General features: G+C 40.3%; 1 protein-coding gene and 1 long non-coding RNA gene across 2 annotated transcripts; one reads left to right on the forward strand and one right to left on the reverse strand.

The window, feature by feature from the left end:
* Positions 1-3,152: 3,152 nt before the first annotated feature.
* On the forward strand, positions 3,153-9,273 carry MARCKS (myristoylated alanine rich protein kinase C substrate). Its single transcript, XM_032157129.2, has 2 exons — positions 3,153-3,666; positions 5,495-9,273. The coding sequence occupies exons 1-2, from the start codon at positions 3,565-3,567 to the stop codon at positions 6,386-6,388; spliced, it is 996 nt and encodes a 331-aa protein (XP_032013020.1). The 5' UTR covers positions 3,153-3,564; the 3' UTR covers positions 6,389-9,273.
* Positions 9,274-13,779: 4,506 nt separating this feature from the next.
* Positions 13,780-19,125, reverse strand: LOC116475796 (uncharacterized). The gene is made up of 3 exons (XR_004249992.1): positions 18,769-19,125; positions 16,444-16,509; positions 13,780-16,117 (listed from the first exon to the last, which is right to left on the reverse strand). It is a non-coding gene; the product is annotated as an uncharacterized LOC116475796 (long non-coding RNA).
* Positions 19,126-22,687: the final 3,562 nt, after the last annotated feature.

Genomic DNA, 22,687 nt, shown 5'->3' on the forward strand with positions numbered 1-22,687 from the left:
CAGGTGCTCCAGTTGAACTTCACTAGATGATCTTCTAAATTGGAAGCCCCCTGAGGTCAGAGACTGAGTTTATCTTGTTCAATGATATGAAAACAAGATCTAGATTATTGTGTTTGCCACACTGGGCCCTCAGGATTTTGTGGAATGGTCTCTAAAATCCTTTCCAACGCTAACATTTTGCAGAAAAATAACAGGTCTCTTAAATAAATTGCTCTTTTTTTCTTAAAAAAAAAAAAAAAACCTATACACAGATTATTATTATTATCTTGCAAATATGTTAGGGCAGGGTGAAAGGGGATTACAAATAAACAATAAATGGCCGTTTCTTCCTGCTGATTTGGTTACAGACACCGGTTTTACATTTTCACTATGAACTCTTGGGTTCTTTAGTCATATTTATATAAACACTTTTGGCGCTTTATTTGGAACCTTTAACTCTGCGTGTGAGCACACCAAACTCCTGAGGAGCCACACTTGCACTTGTACTGCTTCCCTACTAGTTCCACGTTCTTGGCCTTCCTTCCCTGTCATTATGCAGGTTTTCAAGAAGAATCACAACCGTTTCCCATTTCCCAGCCCGTTCTTCCTTACCCATCCTCCGCCGGGACCCCCTTCCCTATAAGCTGAAGAAATCCCTTGCTTGGACGACGCTAGTCGCTGGGGGAGGTTGGGGAAAGGGTGGCCCAGCCCTCAGCGGCCGCTGGCAGCTCCAAGGAGCCTCTGCCTGCCACTTGCTGGGGACCGTCGGCTTTCCAGCTACTGTAGAATGCGCTTGCGTATCAAAAAGAAATCATCTTTCTACTGTAAACTAGAGACCGAGACCGCTCGTGGGGAGGGAATCTATGTGTTTACATTTTTTTTTTTTTGCCCCGGAGCTGCTGCGGGAATTGATTGGCTCCCTTGCGCCCCTGACGCTGGGACTGTACCCCCGCCCCGCCCCGCCCGCACCCCGCCCCCTCGCTCGGCCATCTGCTTCGCAGTCTGTCTCTCAGTCTCTCACTCGGCCCCTCTCCCCTCCACCACTCCCAGTCCCCGTCTCCCCCACCGTCACCCCCCAGCGCCGGCTCCGCCTCTTCCCCCTCCCCGGCCCCGTGCTCCGAATCTTCCCCGGCCGTTGCCAGGGAGACCAGCCGATACCAGGCAAATAGGCGTACCAGAAAGAAGAGGGGGGAAAGCTACACGGCAGCCTGGTAACAAAGGAGCAATAAAAGCAGCCCCCAAATGAAGGGCTAAGGACGCGTCTGGGAGAAAATCTGAAAGCGAGCTAGCAGTCACCCCAATTTAAAATAGGAGGGGGATGCGGAGGAAGGGGCATGATTCACGTTGGGGGTGGAGGGAAATCAAGAGCCTTAAATGGGCTTTTGGGAATCGCCTTGGATGGTGGTGTCGGATCAGCCCAGTTGGCTTTTCAAGTTGGAAATGCTAATACAAGTGATTCGCGTCCATCCTGGCGGCTGGGCTCGTGGGCCAGGCCAGCGGGCTCTCTTAAGGGTAATAACACGTTTGCTGGCAAGATGCATTTCTACGGAAACGTCTTTACATCAGCTCTGGGGAATATGACCATGGTCGAATAACGCATCTGAAGGAACTGGACAGTGAGAAGACGAAGCTTCACGTAACAATGTTCAGCTTGGTGATTTTCAAAGCAACGCTTGAACAAAGAGTTATTGGCTTGAACCAACCGTCTTTTTCACTCAGAGTGTGACCTATTTCCCTACAATGAGCAGAAAATAAAACTGTTTGAGAATTCAGAGCCAGCACCAGGAGAAATGAACCATTCCCTCGACTGCTTCTCACCTTCATAAGCGAAAGATTATTCCTTGCAGGATCACCAAATGTAAACGAGAAAAGGTGGTCTGATTTTGCCACGAGTGAAAACTTTGGGAAGAAAATGCTTATTAAGCTGTTTCCTTGGTCCCCCTCACCCCCCATACTTTTAAGTCAGTGACTTGTCTCTCACGCACAAAAAGCGTCTGGTACTTCGATGGCAAGGAGTGCAGTGACAGATGGAGGTATCCTGTGTACCATTATAGAAGCTTTTCCTCTAACCCAAGTTAGACTTGGAGAGCTTAGGGATCTTGCTATCTCTCAACATGCAGAACATTTCTCCTTAGAACTGCAATCCGGTTTAGAATGTCATCGTTGCTGCCTCCCTTCCTTCCAGGAGCACATTCGCCTGCGTACGCACTCACACACACGTTCAAAAAGAGTCCATTCGATTCTGGCAGTAGGCTGAAAATGATCCATATTGACGCGAATAACATCCCAACTGTAAATATGGATTCGTATACTCGAGGCTGTGTCTCATTTCACCATAGAGGAAAATTATGTCATTTAAAACAGTGATAAAACGCGAAGAGTTTCGATCTTCTGTAAATGGCTCTCACTTTGAATTGTGGAAAAAAAAAAATCACTAATTGGGAATAGCCAGAGAAGGGGGAATTTGTTGAGCGCCCAAGGCCAATCTCAAAATATTTTATTTCATGCCAATGTGGGAGAGGGAAGGGAGTGTGGCTTCGCTGTTTGCCGCTTTTGCATTTTCCACATCTGGCCTACAGACCTAATTCTAACTTGGGATCTCGCTTGATGAAATTCGATCTTCGTGGTTTAAATACCTTTCAATTTGGGACGATTTAACCATTGCAGCAGTTGAAAAAACAAACCCTGAGCATTATCTGTAAATCCAATATGGAAAAAGAAGGAAAGAAAGAAAGAAAACATGCTGCAAACACACAAATCGCAACCATTGTCTTTAACACTCGCATACACATACATACACATAAACACACGGAAAGATGGGGGAGGGGAGCGAGAGACACACGGATATAGACCGACGAGAGTCAATGCGAGTCAAGTTAACGCTTTCTCCGCCCCGATGCACAAGTACCCCCCTCCCGCGTTAATTAATTCCAAACAAAGCAAGCCAATCAAGAAATGCATTATTATTTTCAAGCAGAGAGAGGCGAGTGCCATGTATTTTTTAATTGATTTATTTATTTGGAGGACATTAATTCTCGGTCTGAGGCTGATTTTCAAACCGTTTGCAAAGCGCGGCTCCATTGTTCGCCAGGCGCGCAGACCCCGCCCCCTGCTTTGTGTGCGGCGCGCGGATTGGCCGACGCGCGCGGGGGCCGCGTCAGCGCCCGCGAGCCCATTCATCTGTGCACTTGGGCGTTGGACCCCGCATCTTATTAGCAACCAGGGAGATTTCTCCATTTTCCTCTTGTCTACAGTGCGGCTACAAATCTGGGATTTTTTTATTACTTCTTTTTTTTTCGAACTACACTTGGGCTCCTTTTTTTGTGCTCGACTTTTCCACCCTTTTTCCCTCCCTCCTGTGCTGCTGCTTTTTGATCTCTTCGACTAAAATTTTTTTATCCGGAGTGTATTTAATCGGTTCTGTTCTGTCCTCTCCACCACCCCCACCCCCCTCCCTCCGGTGTGTGTGCCGCTGCCGCTGTTGCCGCCGCCGCTGCTGCTGCTGCTCGCCCCGTCGTTACACCAACCCGAGGCTCTTTGTTTCCCCTCTTGGATCTGTTGAGTTTCTTTGTTGAAGAAGCCAGCATGGGTGCCCAGTTCTCCAAGACCGCAGCGAAGGGAGAAGCCGCCGCGGAGAGGCCCGGGGAGGCGGCTGTGGCCTCCTCGCCTTCCAAAGCGAACGGGCAGGTAAATTCTACCTGTGGTTGTGGTCATTTATTTGGTGTCTTTCTCTCCTTCCCTCCTGGTGGCTCCCAAGGCTCATTCGTGGAGAGGAGTGTGGCTGGATTCTGGTCTGAAAGTTGAATGGAAATGGATAGCCTAAATTGTGGATTTTTCATAGCAGGGGTCTCCCCCCCCCCCCCCACAGCAAAGGAGTGGTTCCTTAGAATCCTGGAGAATTCTTGAGTAGACGGGAGGAAAGGAGTGATAAATCGTCTAAAATGGCGTGGTTTGGAGATTGGCAGAACGTGACTAACTAGGTGCCCTCCTCCCCCGCCCCCAGCAAGGTTGCATTTGTGTTTGGGGGCACAATGGTGTTTGGGTGGCTCTCGGGTTTGTTGTCGAAGCTGGATTGTCTTCGAGATTTCTGAACTGGTAGTGTGATTGTGTGTGGGGGGGAGTCGGGAAAGGGGGGCGCAATGGGGATGGTGGTGGAGAAGGGCGAGGAGGGAAGGGCTGTCTTATTGTATGCCGCGGCGGCGTGCCCTGGGTTCTTGGAAAGGTGGCTGGCTGCGGCTAGACAGTACCTTTTGATGAGGCTTTCCCACTGTCCTAAATCTTTATTCGTAGCTGTCTGTGGAATTACACACCCATTTGATTTTTAAATGGCATCTGTGGGGTAGGAACACTCGGTGGGTCCTTTAAGAACCTTTCCAGATGGTCAAAATGAGGCGGTTCGTGCCTTTCGGTCGGGATTGTTCTTGTGCGTGGCGCCTCGACCACCCGCGGGGGGCCGCCCGGCGCTGCCCGGACCCAGGCAGATAGCCACGGTTGGGTGGACCCGAGAGGTCGGCCATGGGTGGCTGCTTCGCAAACATGGGCACCCACCACGCCTCTTTTCCTAGAGAAGAGATCGTGTCGCTTCGCCTGCTCTAACCTACTGGGGAAAGCGAGGTCTGCCAAGAGGCTTTAAACCCGTTAAAAATGCAAAATGAGCCACCGAGGAGCGCCCAGGCTTCGCAGAATCGCAGGGGAAGGTGGGCGTGGAAGCAGAGGCGAGACCTCAGAAATAATGGGTTTCCCCCTGCCGTGTTGGTTTCAGCCCGACCGGCAGGCCAGGAAACCACCTGAGCTTTGTTTGCGGACTGTTGGGCTGCGCGATCCGGGCTCGGGGGCGCCTCGGCCTGCGGGCAGGGCCCGGCTGGGCAGGGCGGGGTGGCCTGGCGACTCCGCCCCTCCTCGCCGGCCTGCGCCCAACGCGGCGCGGTGGAGGCACAGCGCCCCCTGCCGGTCCCAAAGGCCTGGGCGGGCGCAGGAGCTCGGAGGGCCCCGCGCGGGCGCTCCTGGCTCGAGTGCTGTGATCCCCCTGGGAATTCCTGGTATTTTGAAGAGGCCTTTATGTATTTAGGGCGAAAGAGGGATGTGAAACGTAGGCGCGAACCACCAGCCCTGGCTCTGTGCCTTCTTCCAAAGGGCGTTTGCTGTGTCAACTATTCCCTGGCACCTTTTTTCCCCCAAGCCCCCAATAAGGCGAGGGCTGGCATGGTTAGCCTTTGCTTGCTACGTTTCGGACTTCGTCTTTAGGGCACTTGCTGAATGGCTGGGAGGCCATTGCCGTACTTGGGGGCTACAGTTGGTGTTTTGGGGGGTCTCCAGGCAGCGGTGCCCATTTCCTCGTTCGTGGGGCTCTCGTCTGGGCATCCACCCGCGCCTCCCTCCCCGTAACGGCAGGGGTGGGGTCTCGATGGCCACAGGGGCCTTAGGGGGAAGCGGGGCACTCCCGGTCCAGGGCTGGGGGCGGGAATGGCGGCGCCCTGGCCGCTTCAGTGACGCTCCCGCTTTCTCTGCCCCTTAGGAGAATGGCCACGTGAAGGTAAACGGCGACGCTTCGCCCGCGGCCGCCGAGTCGGGCGCCAAGGAGGAGCTGCAGGCCAACGGCAGCGCCCCGGCCGCCGACAAGGAGGAGCCCGCGGCCGCCGGGAGCGGGGCGGCGTCGCCCTCCTCGGCCGAGAAAGATGAGCCAGCCGCCGCCGCCCCCGAGGCCGGGGCCAGCCCGGTAGAGAAGGAGGCCCCCGCGGAAGGCGAGGCTGCCGAGCCAGGCTCGCCCACGGCCGCGGAGGGAGAGGCCGCGTCGGCCGCCTCCTCGACGTCGTCGCCCAAGGCCGAGGACGGGGCCACGCCCTCGCCCAGCAACGAGACCCCGAAAAAAAAAAAGAAGCGCTTTTCCTTCAAGAAGTCTTTCAAGCTGAGCGGCTTCTCCTTCAAGAAGAACAAGAAGGAGGCTGGAGAAGGCGGTGAGGCTGAGGCGCCCGCTGCCGAAGGCAGCAAGGACGAGGCCGCCGGCGGCGCAGCTGCGGCCGCCGCCGAGGCGGGCGCGGCCTCCGGGGAGCAGGCAGCGGCGCCGGGCGAGGAGGCGGCAGCGGGCGAGGAGGGGGCGGCGGGTGGCGACCCGCAGGAGGCCAAGCCCGAGGAGGCCGCTGTCGCGCCAGAGAAGCCGCCCGCCAGCGACGAGACCAAGGCCGCCGAGGAGCCCAGCAAGGTGGAGGAGAAGAAGGCCGAGGGGGCCGGGGCCAGCGCCGCCGCCTGCGAGGCCCCCTCGGCCGCCGGGCCCGGCGCGCCCCCGGAGCAGGAGGCCGCCCCCGCGGAGGAGCCCGCGGCCGCCGCCGCCTCGTCAGCCTGCGCAGCCCCCTCACAGGAGGCCCAGCCCGAGTGCAGTCCAGAAGCCCCCCCAGCGGAGGCGGCAGAGTAAAAGAGCAAGCTTTTGTGAGATAATCGAAGAACTTTTCTCCCCTGTTTGTTTGTTGGAGTGGTGCCAGGTACTGGTTTTGGAGAACTTGTCTACAACCAGGGATTGATTTTAAAGATGTCTTTTTTTTTATTTTACTTTTTTTAACCGCCAAATTTTGTGTTTTTTTTTTTTTCTCCCCTCCCCACAGATCCCATCTCAGATCATTCTGTTAACCACCATTCCAACAGGTCGAGGAGAGCTTAAACACCTTCTTCCTCTGCCTTGTTTCTTTTATTTTTTATTTTTTCGCATCAGTATTAATGTTTTTGCATACTTTGCATCTTTATTCAAAAATGTAAACTTTCTTTGTCAATCTATGGACATGCCCATATATGAAGGAGATGGGTGGGTCAAAAAGGGATATCAAATGAAGTGATAGGGTTCACAATGGGGAAATTGAAGTGGTGCATAACATTGCCAAAATAGTGTGCCACTAGAAATTGTGTAAAGGCTGTCTTTTTTTTTTTTTTTAAAGAAAAGTTATTACCATGTATTTTGTGAGGCAGGTTTACAACACTACAAGTCTTGACTAAGAAGGAAAGAGGAAAAAAGAAAAAACACCAATACCCAGATTTAAAAAAAAAAAAAAGATCATAGTCTTAGGAGTTCATTTAAACCATAGGAACTTTTCACTTATCTCATGTTAGCTGTACCAGTCAGTGATTAAGTAGAACTACAAGTTGTATAGGCTTTATTGTTTATTGCTGGTTTATGACCTTAATAAAGTGTAATTATGTATTACCAGCAGGGTGTTTTAACTGTGACTATTGTATAAAAACAAATCTTGATATCCAGAAGCACATGAAGTTTGCAACTTTCCACCCTGCCCATTTTTGTAAAACTGCAGTCATCTTGGACCTTTTAAAACACAAATTTTAAACTCAACCAAGCTGTGATAAGTGGAATGGTTACTGTTTATACTGTGGTATGTTTTTGATTACAGCAGATAATGCTTTCTTTTCCAGTCGTCTTTGAGAATAAAGGAAAAAAATCTTCAGATGCAATGGTTTTGTGTAGCATCTTGTCTATCATGTTTTGTAAATACTGGAGAAGCTTTGACCAATTTGACTTAGAGATGGAATGTAACTTTGCTTACAAAAATTGCTATTAAACTCCTGCTTAAGGTGTTCTAATTTTCTGTGAGCACACTAAAAGCGAAAAATAAATGTGAATAAAATGTACAAATTTGTTGTGTTTTTTTATGTTCTAATAATACTGAGACTTCTAGGTCTTAGGTTAATTTTTAGGAAGATCTTGCATGCCATCAGGAGTAAATTTTCTTGTGGTTCTTAATCTGAAGTTTTCAATCCCTGAAATTCATAATCCACAGTGTCAGATTACGTAGAGGAAGATCTTACAACATTCCATGTCAAATCTGTTACCATTTATTGGCATTTAGTTTTCATTTAAGAATTGAACATAATTATTTTTATTGTAGTTATGTAGCATGTCAGATTAAATCATTTAGAACAAAAGGGGTGTGAACCTAAGACTATTTAAATGTCTTATGAGAAAATTTCATAAAGCCATTCTCTTGTCATTCAGGTCCAGAAACAAATTTTATACTGAGTGAGAGTCTATAGAATCCATACTGCAGATGGGTCATGAAATGTGGCCAAATGTGTTTCAAAAATTGGTGGTGTATTACCTGCTATTGTAATTGCTTAGTGCTTGGCTAATTTCCAAATTATTGCATAATATGTTCTACCTTAAGAAAACAGGTTTATGTAACAAAGTAATGGTGTTGAATGGATGATGTCAGTTCATGGGCTTTTAGCATAGTTTTAAGCGTCTTTTTTTTTTTTTTTGAAAGTGTGTTAGCATCTTGTTACTCAAAGGATAAGATAGACAATAATACTTCACTGAATATTAATAATCTTTACTAGTTTACCTCCTCTGCTCTTTGCCACCTGATAACTGGATATCTTTTTCTTCACTGGACCCTAAACTGATTGAAATTTAAGATATGTATCAAAAACCATTATTTAATGCACATCTGTTTTTCTGTTTTTGAGCAGTGTGCAGTTTAGGGTTCATGATAAATCATTGAACCACATGTGTAACAACTGAATGCCAAATCTTAAACTCATTAGAAAAATAACAAATTAGCTTTTGACATGCATTCTTAATTGGAATAATGGATCAAAAATAGTGGTTCATGACCTTACCAAACACCCTTGCTACTAATAAAATCAAATAACACTTAGAAGGGTGTGTATTTTTAGTTAGGGTTTCTTGATCTTGGAGGATGTTTGAAAGTTAAAAATTGAATTTGATAACCAAAGGACTGATTTATGGGTCTTTCCTATGTTAATCAACGTTTTCTTAGTTACCTAGATGGCCAAGTACAGTGCCTGGTATGTAGTAGGACTCAGTAAAAAAGTGGATTTTTAAAAATAACTCCCAAAATGAATAGTCAAAAATCCTGTGTAGCAAACTGTTATATATTGCTAAGTTTGTTCTTTTAACAGCTGGAATTTATTAAGATGCATTATTTTGGTTTATTCACTGCCTAAAACACTTTGGGTGGTATTGATGGAGTTGGTGGATTTTCCTCCAAGTGATTAAATGAAATTTGACGTCTCTTTTCATCCAAAGTTTTGTACATCATGTTTTCTAACGGAAAAAAAATGTTAATATGGCTTTTTTGTATTACTAAAAATAGCTTTGAGATTAAGGAAAAATAAATAACTCTTGTACAGTTCAGTATTGTCTATTAAATCTGTATTGGCAGTATGTATAATGGCATTTGCTGTGGTTATGAAATACTTCCTCTGGGTTATAATAATCATTTGATCCAATTCCTATTGCTTGTAAAATAAAGTTTTACCAGTTGATATAATCAAGCCTGCTAAAATAGGATTTTTTTTACAAATTTTATTTTAAAATGCAAATATTTTTAGAGAAAATTTTTAAATCTTGTGTTAAAGGTAAGCATTCAGTTTAAGAGATTTAAATGATATGCTTAGCATTATATTTAACAAATAAAATTATATCCATTGAAGGTGAGTTGTATGCCCCCAAGCCAATTAAAAATTTTGATGATAGAACTTGATAATGTATTTGAGAAACAATGCAATTTTTTTATCATATGAATATAAACAATATATCCTTTCAATTAAAGTTAAGGATTTGGGGTAAGGTACTTTTCACAGCCATATATATATATATATATATATATATGTTTATTTATTTACTTATAGGCAGGTGTCTTACTATGTTGCCCAGGCTGGTCTTGAACTCTGGGCTCAAACAATCCTCCTGCCTCGACCTCCCAAAGTTCTAGGATTACAGGCGTGAGCCACCACACATCCCTGGACGTGCAGTCATATTTTTTAGATAGATCCTTGACTAGCAGTTCGTAGGGGAGTATAGTTTAATGTAGCCTCAGTCAAGTTTGAAAAATTTTTAAAGTATTTAAGTAAGAAATCTATTAGATTTTAACTTCCCTTTAATCATTCACTGCAAATTGAGCATTTTTTTCCCCTCTCCACATCCTATGAAAGTAGAGTGTGCCACACAGGAATTTTAAAATGCTTTTAATGTGTAAATGTTCTAGTCCCCCCTGTTGGGGATTGAAGTTCCAGCACTCTTTAAATTATACTCAAGAATGCTATTCTGAAAATGGAAAATAAATACTTTTAAAAGGTTAGGTGTCAATTTCAACAACTTTAGGATTTCCTATATGTTTTCAATATTTTTAAAGTATTCAATAGATACACTTGGGTGTAGTTGACTAAAACTGATGAGATTATCCTTTTTTCTATTTTATCTTTAGTAACATGCCAATCACTAATGAATTATAAAAAGCAATCTTTTCAGTGTTACTTGTTTACATATGTTCTTCATTTAAGTTGTAGGTAGGTGAAACAGATCAATTTTTTGTCTGGAATTTATTCAACCCAAAAGGTTCTCTGAAACTCCTCTTTCAGAGACATGTGGAAATCACTCCTTATTTATAGTTATGGCTCATATTTAAGAAAAAATGATAATACATAGTTTGATCTCTTGCCTAATACTTTGAGTGATAATGACTTACTGTAAGCCATACCTTTTCTCAAAAGATGAGGATTTGGCATCATTTAGAAAAACTGTCTTCTGGATAATAGGCATTTCTTGTTAAATTCTAAAAATACTTTGAATCTTAAAAGCATCAACTAAATTAATGAATAAACCTTTCAAGACCACTGTAAGGGAAGCCCCATATTTAGATATATAAGGTGTGTTTCATTCTTAAGAAAGAAAATTCTTTATAGATTGGTGTTGAAAATGTGAATGAAACATTTTTTTTAATTTTTGCTTATGAGACTTGAAATTTGAATGTTCAAAAATAAACTGTGTAACTCTTTATAGAATTCTGGGGTAATTATGGTCTCAAACTCCACATTACAAAGTTAACAACCATCTAGTATCAAAATAATGAGCTTTTTTTTTTTTTTTTTGAGTTAGGGTCTCACTCTTGCCCAGGCTGGAGTGCAATTCACTGCAACCTCCTGGGTTCAAGCAATTCTTGTGCCTCAGCCTCCCAAATAGCTGGGATTACAGGCATGCACCACCATTCCCAGCTAATTTTTGTGTTCTTCGTAGAGACGGGATTTTGCCATGTTGGCCAGGCTGGTCTCGAACTTCTGGCCTAAGCAATCCGCCTACCTCTGCCTCCCAAAATTCTGGGATTAGAGGCATGAGCCACCGCGCCAAGACAAAATAGCATTCTCTATAAGCATTTTGTTTCAGGTCCTTGAGAGAGGCTAAATGAAGTTAAATACACAGCTAAGTGGCATAGTATGCCCTTGGAAATACAAGAAGGGAAAAAAAGTAAACCTTTTATAGTAATCAATTTAAATCTAAAGGATTTCATTTACAGACTGTAATGTTGAGAAAGCTAGATTAATGTTTGCACTGATTCTTTATAATGCTTACTAATGTGCAGTGTTGAAGTGCATTCAATGAACAAGATATTCAGCAATCCACTTCTATAGTATTTTGCTTTCTCTGTAACAGAGTACTCTCCCTCTCCCCTTTTTCCTCCATCTCAATCCTCCAAATGGGTAATCCAATCACCCCAAAATGCTGCAAAAGTAGTGCTTGAAGAAATGTTTGGAAGGATACTTCAACTATAAAAATAATTATTCTGAGATTCTATGTTGACTTAAGATAATTTTACAGGAGACAATCAAAATTAAGGATGTGAAAAAGTGATCTAATTACAAGGAGTCTTGTTAAAAACTTGACTCTCCAAAAACCTTTTTTTTCCTATTTCAATGCCTTAAACTTATTTTAAAAACTGACATTTTCATTATTTGATTTCTTGTCAATTCTTAAAGATTACTTTGATGATTGTGGAAACTATCATTCAGGGATATAAACGATAAGCCAAAACGCAGTTTTTAATCCTGTAGGTTTTGAGCCACTGTTGTGCTGCCAAATAAGTATACTCATTTGATGAGCATTTAAATCTACCTAATTAAGCCTGTATGGATTAATTGTACTAAAATGAAAATCTGGGTAAGATACAACTGAGCCTGCCAAGAAATACAAGCAGTGGATGTTAATCATATTTTATGTTCCTGAAAAAGTAAAAAATTACTGATGCTGAAATACTCCTAACTACAATTCCTCCTCTCAGCATCAACTTTTAAGCAAAATGAAATATTTATCTTTGTCACAAAATTTAGCAGCTGCAAATATGTAAGTATCGCAAAAATTTCTAGAAATCTGTATAAGCCCAGTTCTAGTGTTTTGGTAAAATTGGAGCATAACACTTTTTCTAGTGTTGTTTATAAATGAAATATCAGAGTATCTTTTTTACATTTTTTATTTATTTATTTTTTAAATAGAGTCTCACTCTATCACCCAGGCCGGAGTGCAGTGGTGCAATCATGGCTCACTACAGCCTCGACCTCTGAGACTCAAGTGATCCTCCCACCTCAGCCTCCAAAGTAGCTGTGATTACAGGCATGTAGCACCATACCCAGCCAATTTTTTTATTTTTTTGTAGAGATGGGGTCTTGAACTCCTGGACCCAAGTGATCCTCCACACTGTCCTCCCAAAGTGTTGAGATTACAGGTGTAAGCCACTGCGGCAGCCTGAGAATATCTAGTACCACTGGTAAAGGAAAAATGAGAGTATCTTTGTCAATTGCTATTATTATAGCTTCTCTTTTTCCTTGGAAATGGTAAAAGGCAACAGAACTATCCATCACTTAACATTTCAATAAATATAACAAATTTCAGTGGTTTTTTCTAAGTTAGCATTACATATTGTCTGCCTAAGAAGTAGGCACATGTTCTTCAGGTTTGAAATGTGAATTAAGGACTGCATATAGCGCTAGAATTCTGCACCTAGGTTATTAAATGTGTGGTGCAAAAAGGAAACGGATTATTGGGGAGAGTCATAAATTGGAAGTCTAAGAAAGTCTTTGAAGCAAATCTTAGGTCAAATGACAGGTACCTGTATTTTTGAATAGTGCCATCCAATAGAAATATAAAGTGAGCACATAATTTTAAAGTTATTTACTAGCCATTTTTTTAAATAAGGAACAGCTGAAATTAACTTTAATAATCTATTTAATTTAGTATATCCAAACTATCATTTCAACATGTAATCAATACAAAAACTAGTAACGAGATCTCTTTCTCTTTTTCTTGCTAAGTCTTTGAAATCCAGTGTAATGTATACTTACAACACATCTCAGTTTGGATCAGCCACATTTCAAGAGTTTACTAGTTCATGTGTGACTACCATATTGGAGAAAATAGAACTATAGAATTAGTCTGAAAGTGAAGGAGTGGTTAGGATTGTTGGGCTATGGACTTTGCAAAGTATAGCATAGCGATTAATGCCAGGAGCTTACAAAGTTTAGCTTTTGAGCCAATATTGAAGGTAACCATTTTAAGCAGTTTATATGGCATTGATATTACAAATAAACAGAGCAAGATTCTGAATGGACTTGTTATGAACTGAATTATGTCCCCGCAAATTCCCACTAATGCCTTAACCCGCAGTACCTCACAATGTGACTGTATTTGGAAAGAGAACTTTAAAGGTGACTAAGTTAAAATCAGGCCATTAGAGTGGGCCATGATCTAATCTGATTGGTGTCCTTATAATAAGAATAAGAAATTTGGACATGAACCCACGGCCAAGATTGCCTTGTCTATACTCAGTCCCCAACCCCAACACCAGACTCTTGGATAATTTGGAAGCAAATTTCAGATTATAAATCTTTTCTTCTGTAACTATTTTAGGAAGTATTTTTAGAAGAAAAAGACTCAACAAAACCCACAATACCATTAGCACACCTGCAAAAATGAAAACTTTCTTGTCATTAAATATCCAGCCAACATACAAATTTCTTCAATAATCTTATTATTTTTTCACACTTTGTTGATTAAAATCTGAATCCAAATAACATTCTGTGATGGTTAATTTTATGTGTCAACTTGACTGGGTTAAGGGATAGCCAGATAGCTGGTAAAACATTTCTGGGTGGATCTGTGAGAGAATTTTCAGAAGAGACTAGCATTTGAAGCAGTAAACTGAGTAGAGAAGAACCACCCTTATCAATATGGACAGGCATCATCCAATCCGTTAAGGGTTCCAATAGAAGAAAAAAAGAAGAAGGGCAAATTCTCTCCCTCTTGGGGCTGGGACATCCATCTTCTCCTGACTTCACTGAGCTTTCAGACTCCAAGAGTACACCAATGGCCCCAGTTTCTCTGGCCTTCAGACTCAGACTGAATTACAACATTGGCTTCCTTGGTTGTACCACTTGCAGATGGGATGTTGTGGAACTTCTCACCCTCCATAATCATGTGAGCTGGCTTCCATAACAAATTCCCTCTGATATATCCATATATATCCTCTTGGTTCTGTTTCTCTGGAGACCGCTAATACACATCCATAAATTGCATCTGGTAAGCATATCTCCGAAGTGTCTTTATCCATGTCTTTATTTTTCTCTTGCAATTTATTTTGCAAGAAACTAAATTGTTTGTTCTATAGTTTCCATGGTATGAATTTTGCTGATTGTACCTCATGCTGCAGTTTAGTACCTTCCTTTGTCTTTTCTGTGTCTCTTGTGTTTTATATAAATTGATGAATAGATCTAGAGGCTTGATCAGATTCAGGTTCAAAAGATGAAATCATAGATAATTGTGTATATTTCAACCAGGAGGCACATAATATTAGTTGTTTCTTTTCTGTGTTCTATTCAAAGCCATTTCTTTTTGCTTAGATTCATTAATTAAATCAGGATTGCCACATCTTGTTGTTGTAATTATCATTCCTTTCTCATTTATCTACTCAGTTACTTTTTTTTTTAACTGCTCCTTGTGGAGCCGGGCTACCCATAGGCAGTGTGCCCACAATAGCTGATGCCCAGTTACTGTTTTAAATATTTTCTTTCTTTTTAAAGACAGGGTCTAGATATGTTGCACAGGCTGGTCTCAAACTTCTGGGCTCAAGTGATCTGCCCACCTCAGCCTCCCAAAGTGCTGGGATTATAGGCATGAGCCACCACGCCTGGCCTCTTCAGTTACTTTTATAAAGAGAAACTTTCTTTCATTATCACCCATTTGGTTGTTCAAAGTACAATTTTTTATGGAAAGACAGAAAAAAAATGTTTGCTTCTTTCCCTTTATTTACTGATTTTCAGAATAGTTAGTTAATTCTCTAGTATTCTCCAAAGGTGACTGATATGGTTTGGCTGTGTCCCCACCCAAATGTCATCTTGAATTCCCATGTAGTATGTGAGGGACTGGTGGAAGGTAATTGAATCATGGGGGAAGGTCTTTCCCATGCTGTTCTCGTGATAGTGGATAAGTCTCACGAGATCTGATGGTTTTTGAAAAAGGAGTTCCCCTGCACAAGCTCTTTTCCCTTGTCTGCTATCACGTGAGATGTGCCTTTCGCCTTCCACCATGATTGTGAGGCTTCCCCAGCCACATAGAACTGTAAGTCCAATTAAACCTTTCTTTTGTAAATTGCCCAGTCATGGGTATGTCTTTATCAACAGCATGAAAACAGACTTAATACAGTGACCAATGATTTTATTTGTTTGCTTAGTATCATTATTGACTCAAATTTAAACTTATTTTATGTAAGCAATATGTGATGCTCAAAATGATCCAAAGTAGATTGTCTTTTAAAGTTAATAATAAAACTCAATAAGTAAAATCAGTTTAAATTTATGGAGATGCTACTTGGGAATTTGCTAAAAGGTAAATGAAACTCAATATTTACTCAAACAAAATGGATTTACTTATAAGTGCTGTCACACCCCTAAATTTTAGTTGGGGTATCATGCTCAGAAGCCTTTCATTGTACACAATTTCAAAGAAATGGGAGTCATGGCAACTTTTTCTTACCTTCGAAATACTGCAATGTAGTCACATTTAAGTGTCATCAGACATTTAGCAACATAGCACATTACTCCATGTACTAAGAAAAATGTTTAGAAATTTACTAATATAAGGAGACTCAGCCATCAGCAGTCACTGGAGACATATACGATGGCACTTAGTGAAGCAGTACACCAAATAGAACATGTTGGTCAATAGGCAATACTAATTAACAGCAAAATGTGAAAACTTTTATCATAGAACATAGATCAAGAAATTGGCAATTTTTAAGGAAAAATTATACTCACTGCGGAGCCCAGAGTGTCCTTTGGCAGGATTACTTCACAGCTTTATATAAAAAAAAGAACTTTTGAGGATGTTGGATTTAAGTGACCATGGGGTAACATTTCTTTCTAAGTAAACCACCAACTAGAGCTATTTATTTTAGTGTATTTGAGAAACTGGGAACCACTGGATGAAGCAATAGATAATCTAAAATAGGTAACATTTGAGTAGAATTAAGGACTTCTGGTGAGATTATAATGAAAAAGAAGCCTATAGATTAAGGTCAGATTATACAATATTAATTATTAACTGGAAAAACAATTATGTTAACAATGCCATTTTCCTCCAGTCTCTGAGGCACTATCTAGCTGGTTCATTATTTGGCTTACAATATACAATGAATGTCTTTTTTTCCTTTTCTCATTTGCTTCCTGATATTTTGAAAGCATGAGTTACTGCCAGGAAATACAAGGGATACAGAAAAGACAGAAAAATATATTAAGTGACAGTAAAAGACAGAGGAATGTATTAAATTATAGCAACTGCCTATGTTTAAAATTTTTCAGAACATTATAAATGAGAATTTTTATGTTAATTTGAAAATTAGTTGCTGTACAGCTTCTAACTTAAAATTTTCACATGGTCTAGAAGCAAAATTTATTAGAACTCCAGTGATGAGTTTATTTAAAACAAACAAAAAATAAACCAATACTAGTTTATTTTCCAAATTATAGTGAAAGTTGTTATTCGTATATCCGGATTTGAATTATACATTTTTCAGCATTCTTACCACAGCACAAAGATTTTTTTCATGCTTAGTAATGCTTAGTGAACAGAAAGGACTTAATATAACAATCAGTAAAAAAGAATTCTAGCTTTCTAGCTGTAGTATTATCATATGAAAAAATATTTTTTTTTCCTTGAGACAGAGTCTTACTTGCTCCATCACCCAGGCTGTAGTGCAGTGGTGCCATCTCAGCCCACTGCAACCTCCACCTTCTGGGTTCAAGTGATTCTCGTGCCTCAGCCTCCCAAGTATCTGGGATTACAGGTGTGCACCACCATGCCAGGCTAATTTTTTTTGTTTGGTTGTATTTTTAGTAGAGACAATTTTTCACCATGTTGGCAACGCTGGTCTTGAACTCCTGACCTCAAGTGATCTGCCTGCCTCAGTCTCCCAAAGTGCTGGGATTACAGGTGTGAGCCACCATGCCAGGCTTGAAAAATATTTTCTGTAAAGCATTTCTACCATAACTTCTTGAGACTTAAAACACAGAGAAAAACATATTTATTGAGAAAATGCAGAGTTTTGATTTTTTATTGTTTAGATTAAGAATACGATCATTGAAACCAATTACTCATAAAGCGTGCTTCCTCTAGACCTTCTTATTGTCCTGAATTCCTATTTCGTTAGCAAAAGTACATTTACAAGAAATATATATATATAAATTTCATATATGTGAATCAGGCATAAATATGAATGCATACTTCCCATTATTAAAATTAGAATTCTTTAAACAAAACAAAATTTTCCTCTATTTTCAACTTTTGTCACTTCTGCCATTTGCTGCTTGAAGTCCTTAAAAAATATATCTTCTGAATGATTTCTAAGATTATAGAGATAATGGTTGAATGAGGTTTAGAGTTGGCTAAAGGAGGACTTTTTTGACCAGAAGTTGATTCTCTGAAGTTTTTTGTGTGTCTTTAATTTGTTTTTTTTTCCACTGATTAATCTTTCATAGTATGTAGTTATAATGGTAACCATCATGTACATCTGACCTACAATAAAGAAGAAAATGGACAGAAAAAAGATTATTAACTTTTCTTCCTTTTTTGTTCCTTCTGTAGGTCTCATTCCTGTCAGTTAGACTTGTGGTCATGTTATTTCCTGATGGGGTCACGAGGATGAATTAGTGATTAGACACTTAGGTGCTGGACTGAAAGGGACCTGGCTCCATCACATGCGAACTTTTTGTAATAGAAGGTACATTGTTTTATAATGTGCATTTTTGGTTGAATATTAAACTAAAACTTGAGAGCAATCTAGCTCAGGTAGACACTGGTGTCCTGAAATCATTTGCAATACATTTAAACTAAGATATACTAGATAAAGATATTAAAACAAAAGAAAAGGTTTAGATTTTATTCCATATTTCATTTATATTTTTACCAAACACTTATTGAATATCTAATATGTTCTAGGGAATGGACTTGGGTCTAGAAACTTAAGAGTGAATGTACAAATGCCTAGAATCTGTTCTAGTAAGAAATTCACTTGAGTAAAAAACAATACTAATATTATCAATAATAATCCATAATGTGATTTTTTAAAGCCAACTCATTTAATCTATTATATCTAATATAATAGGTTAGATTATAATCTAGACTGTACAATCTATAGTCTAGATTATAGACATTTAATAAAAACAAATTGAATATTGTAAAAAAAGTACTTAATATACCTAGTAAAGTTTTATATGCCAAGTTTGTATTTTAATAATATTTTTATTTTAATAAATATCAGGAAGAAATAAACTTAAAACATAGGAAGTGCATGTTCAGGTTATCTATTGTCATATTACAAACCACCTGAAAACTCAGTGGTATAAAACAACAATTATTTTTAAATTTTTGAACAGCTTTATATATAATTGACATATAATAAACTGCACATTTTAAAGTGCACAGTTTGATAAGCATACATAGGTACACACCTGTGAAACCATCACCAAAATCAAGGTCATGACCATATCCACAAATTTCACGATTCTGTAGGTCAAGGATTAGAGCAGCCATAAGCAGAGAGAGTTTGTCCCTGATACACGATGTTTGTGGCCACAGCTGTAGTTGTTTGGATAGCTGGGGGCTCCTGGGATGGCTAGAGCGGGATCATATGCCTGGGGGTCTTGATTCTTCTCCATTGGATGTTTGCTCGGATGAGAAGGTCCAAGATAGTCCTTTGATAATGTGTCGTGGTGCCTGGGCTAGGATGGCTGAAACACAGGAGTCTTAGCAGAAATTCTCTATACTCACCGCGATCTCTGGATAGTCAGACTTCTCACTCAGCAGCTGACTTCCCCCAGGTCTGAAGTTTCAAGAGACTTCCAAGAGACAGGAAGTGAAAGTTGCCAGTCTCTTTCAGCCTGAGCCCGAGACACTGGCACAGCTTCACTTCCACTATGCTTTATTGGTCAAAGCAGTCAATGAGCCCACCCAGATTCTGGGAAAGAAGGACATTGACACCACCTCTTGATGAGATAATGTCAAAGAATTTTGACCATCTTTAAAGCACCACAATGCATGTTGGATACTCTATATTCCTGAGTGAAAGAAGACTTCAATTTGGTCACATGAACAAACTATTTCTGTGTTTTACAAGGGCAGTAGTAGGGGAAGGAGGTGGTAGTAATATCAGAATTTCCATCGACTCTTCTGACTTCATTGCTGTTTATCAAGTAATGTTCTTCAAACAAGCTGGAGTTGCTATGCCCTGATATGGTATAAATGAGTGTGTTTTGGATACAAATACACATGGTAAAGGTAATATGGTAAATACCATTGTTTATTTATTATAGAATATTGTCATGTTAATGGTATACTTTAGCCATGTAAGTTTTTATCAAGATTCCAAAATATTATTGAGACATAATCAATTCAGTAAAAAACTATTTGAGATGAACGCATCAGATTCTAGTGATGTTACTCCCCTAGGGTCTTACCCTATTGGGAATCTATTGTATAATTAACATATAACTGTACCTTTGGCCAGGCATGGTGGCTCACGCCTGTAATCCCAGCACTTTGGGAGGCTGAGGCAGGTGGATCAATGGGTCAGGAGATCAAGACCATCCCGGCCAACATGGTGAAATCCCGCCTCTACAAAAATTAGCTGGGTGTGGTGGCGTGTGCCTGTAATCCCAGCTACTCGGAAGGCTGAAGCAGGAGAACCGTTTGAACCCAGGAGGTGGAGATTGCAGTCAGCCAAGATCGTGCCATTGCACTCCAGCCTGGCAACAGAACAAGACTTCATCTAAAAATCAAACAAACAAACAAACTGTACCTTTATACAAATTCCATCTTTTAAAAGTCTATAAATGGAGCTGTTACATTTTAACAAACTACTAGAGGTAATTTCAAATAGATGGCTTCAAATTTTCTGAATAAATATAATCTGTTGTGAGGATAGCATCTTGAAGAAATGTTATCAAGCCATGGTAAAAATATATCTTTCCTTATATGTTCAACCACCATGTGAAATGTGTGAATCTAGCATAAAATGCAGTAAAAACAAATTTTTCTAAGTCAGTGAAATAAACTAAATTTTTCAAGAGAATGTTTTTATTGTGATCTTTTGAGTAGCACAAGGGAAACAAAGTATAAATACAGTTTTTATGCATGAAAGGGACACGTGACTCATTTAAGAGGAGCTAAATAATTATTAACAATTGTTTGTATTATTTAAATATTTGTTCAATGGCAGTGGCTACTACTTGTAAAGAAAGAGATACCCCATATCATCCTTTTGGATTCCACTTAACCACAAATAGTCATCTCAGTGGCCCAGTGGCCCCTGTTTCATAAATTTCTCACTGTACCACCATCCTAAAACATCTCTTCTGGCTAAAGCACACAGGAATGCAAAGAAGGAAGATAGACTATTTTTGAGTGCACATGTCCTTGCATACATGTATTTCTATATCAGGGAGATCACAAAGAACCATTAAAAATGTAAGCCATTTGGAACACTAGAGCTAGAGGAGTGGCCAGATGGTAAAGATCTTGATCATTTAGTACATCTGAAGGTGATGTATAGGGGCAGGAAGTATCTGTCACGGAACAGAGTTTAAGGCAGCGACATTCCTTGGGAGAGCAGTGGCAGCACTAAAAACAAGGAGTGAAAGCACCACATTTCCTTTGTTTTGGATATCTTATACCTTTGGTTACTGAATGTTCAAGTCAAATCTCACGTCTGTTTCTTTAAGAAGCTCATGTCAAGGTTTTATTATTTTTTTTTATTTTTTACAAGGTTATATCATTTCCATGGAGTTGGGGGATCATGTAACCAAGGTGAAAAGCAATTAAAATTAATTATTGTGATAGAGGTTAAGCTAGGTTAAAATATCTACCCAACCATCAACATTCCAGACTTCTAATAGAGGTCTGTGTGTGCAGGGTGGTAAGTAAGGGTTTGGCATATGGGGTATTAATTAATTAGCATCAGAAGAGAGAGAAGTCAGACATGGTAGACAGTAAATATAGCTGGAGAAAAACGAGACTCAAAAATATTTCTTTATTGCTGAGCCTTAAGTTCTAGAGTTTCAAACATGCTTGTTCAAAACATAGCTTCTTTGTTCGTGGTCAACAAATTCCTCCCAGATGATGTCAGAAAGAGTGGCTTTATCTTTGGAACCCAGTGCAGGCCTAAAGTTTATTTCATATGGTATCAATACTTACTGAGAGTGTTTTATATATGATCCATTGTGCTAGGTTTTCAGGATACAGCCATGAAAAAGACAGGTTTCCTGCCCTTGAGAAGCACACAGGCAATAGGCGAGATTTGAAACATAATTAAATACAACAGAAAATGACCTAAAAAAGGAAATTCATATCTCAGAGAAGATTTAAATGTTAAAAGATACAACAAAATTTAAATGTGAAAAAAAAGTGTTAGAAGAATCCAAGGCAGAAATTCTATCAAAGTAGTTAAAATTTTGATAAATTTGACAACATAAAAGTAAAAAGTTATGCATGGCAAATATTACTCTAAGTAAAGCCAAAAGAAAAATGACAAACTGAGAAAAAATGTTTACCACTCATAAATCAATGATTAAAATCTCTAAAGAGCTTTTATAAATCAATTTTTAAAAAAACCAACATCCCAGTAGAACCTGAGCAAAGAGCATGGACTATTTAGAAAAAAGAAAATACGAATGGCTCTTAAATATATTAAAATATGATCAATGTTATTTTAAAAATGGAAATACAAATTAAAATTATACCATTTTCTACCAATTAGATTAGCAAAAATCAGAAAGTTTAATAACATAGTATTAGTCAAGGTGTAGGAGAATAGTGACTTCATATATTACTGCTGAAAGTGTAGGTTGGTGAAATCTCCCAGATAACCATTTTGTAATATCTATCAAAACTGTAAGTGCATATTCTCTTATATCCGGAAATTCTAATTTTAGGAACTCATGCCACAGATACAGTCACTCATAAAAAGTGACATATTTATGTCATTATTAATTGCAACATTGTTTATAATAGCAAAAGAGGAGAAACAACCTGAATATCCATCAGTAGAGGTTGGGTTAAATAAAACAGCATATACCCACATGATGGATTACTATGTGTTTTGGTTATCTATTGATAGTCACAAACCACCCAAAACATAGTGGCTTAAAACAATAACAATTATTTATTTTCTCTCACAATTCCAGGGGTGACTGGGCTTAGTTGAGAAGCTCTGTTCTGTGTGATGTCCACTGGGGTCATCACAGGGTCATCTGGAGAGTTAAATCGGCTGGAATATCCAAGATGGCTCCCTCACATGCATGTTAGTTGGTGCTGGCTGTTGGATGGGAAATCAGCATAGACTGTTGAACTGGAGGGTTTTAGCATTAGCTTCCT

The sequence above is a fragment of the Hylobates moloch genome, unplaced genomic scaffold (genome assembly GCF_009828535.3).
Source record: "Hylobates moloch isolate HMO894 unplaced genomic scaffold, HMol_V3 SCAFFOLD_2, whole genome shotgun sequence".
In the NCBI taxonomy this organism is placed as follows: Eukaryota; Metazoa; Chordata; class Mammalia; order Primates; family Hylobatidae; genus Hylobates; species Hylobates moloch.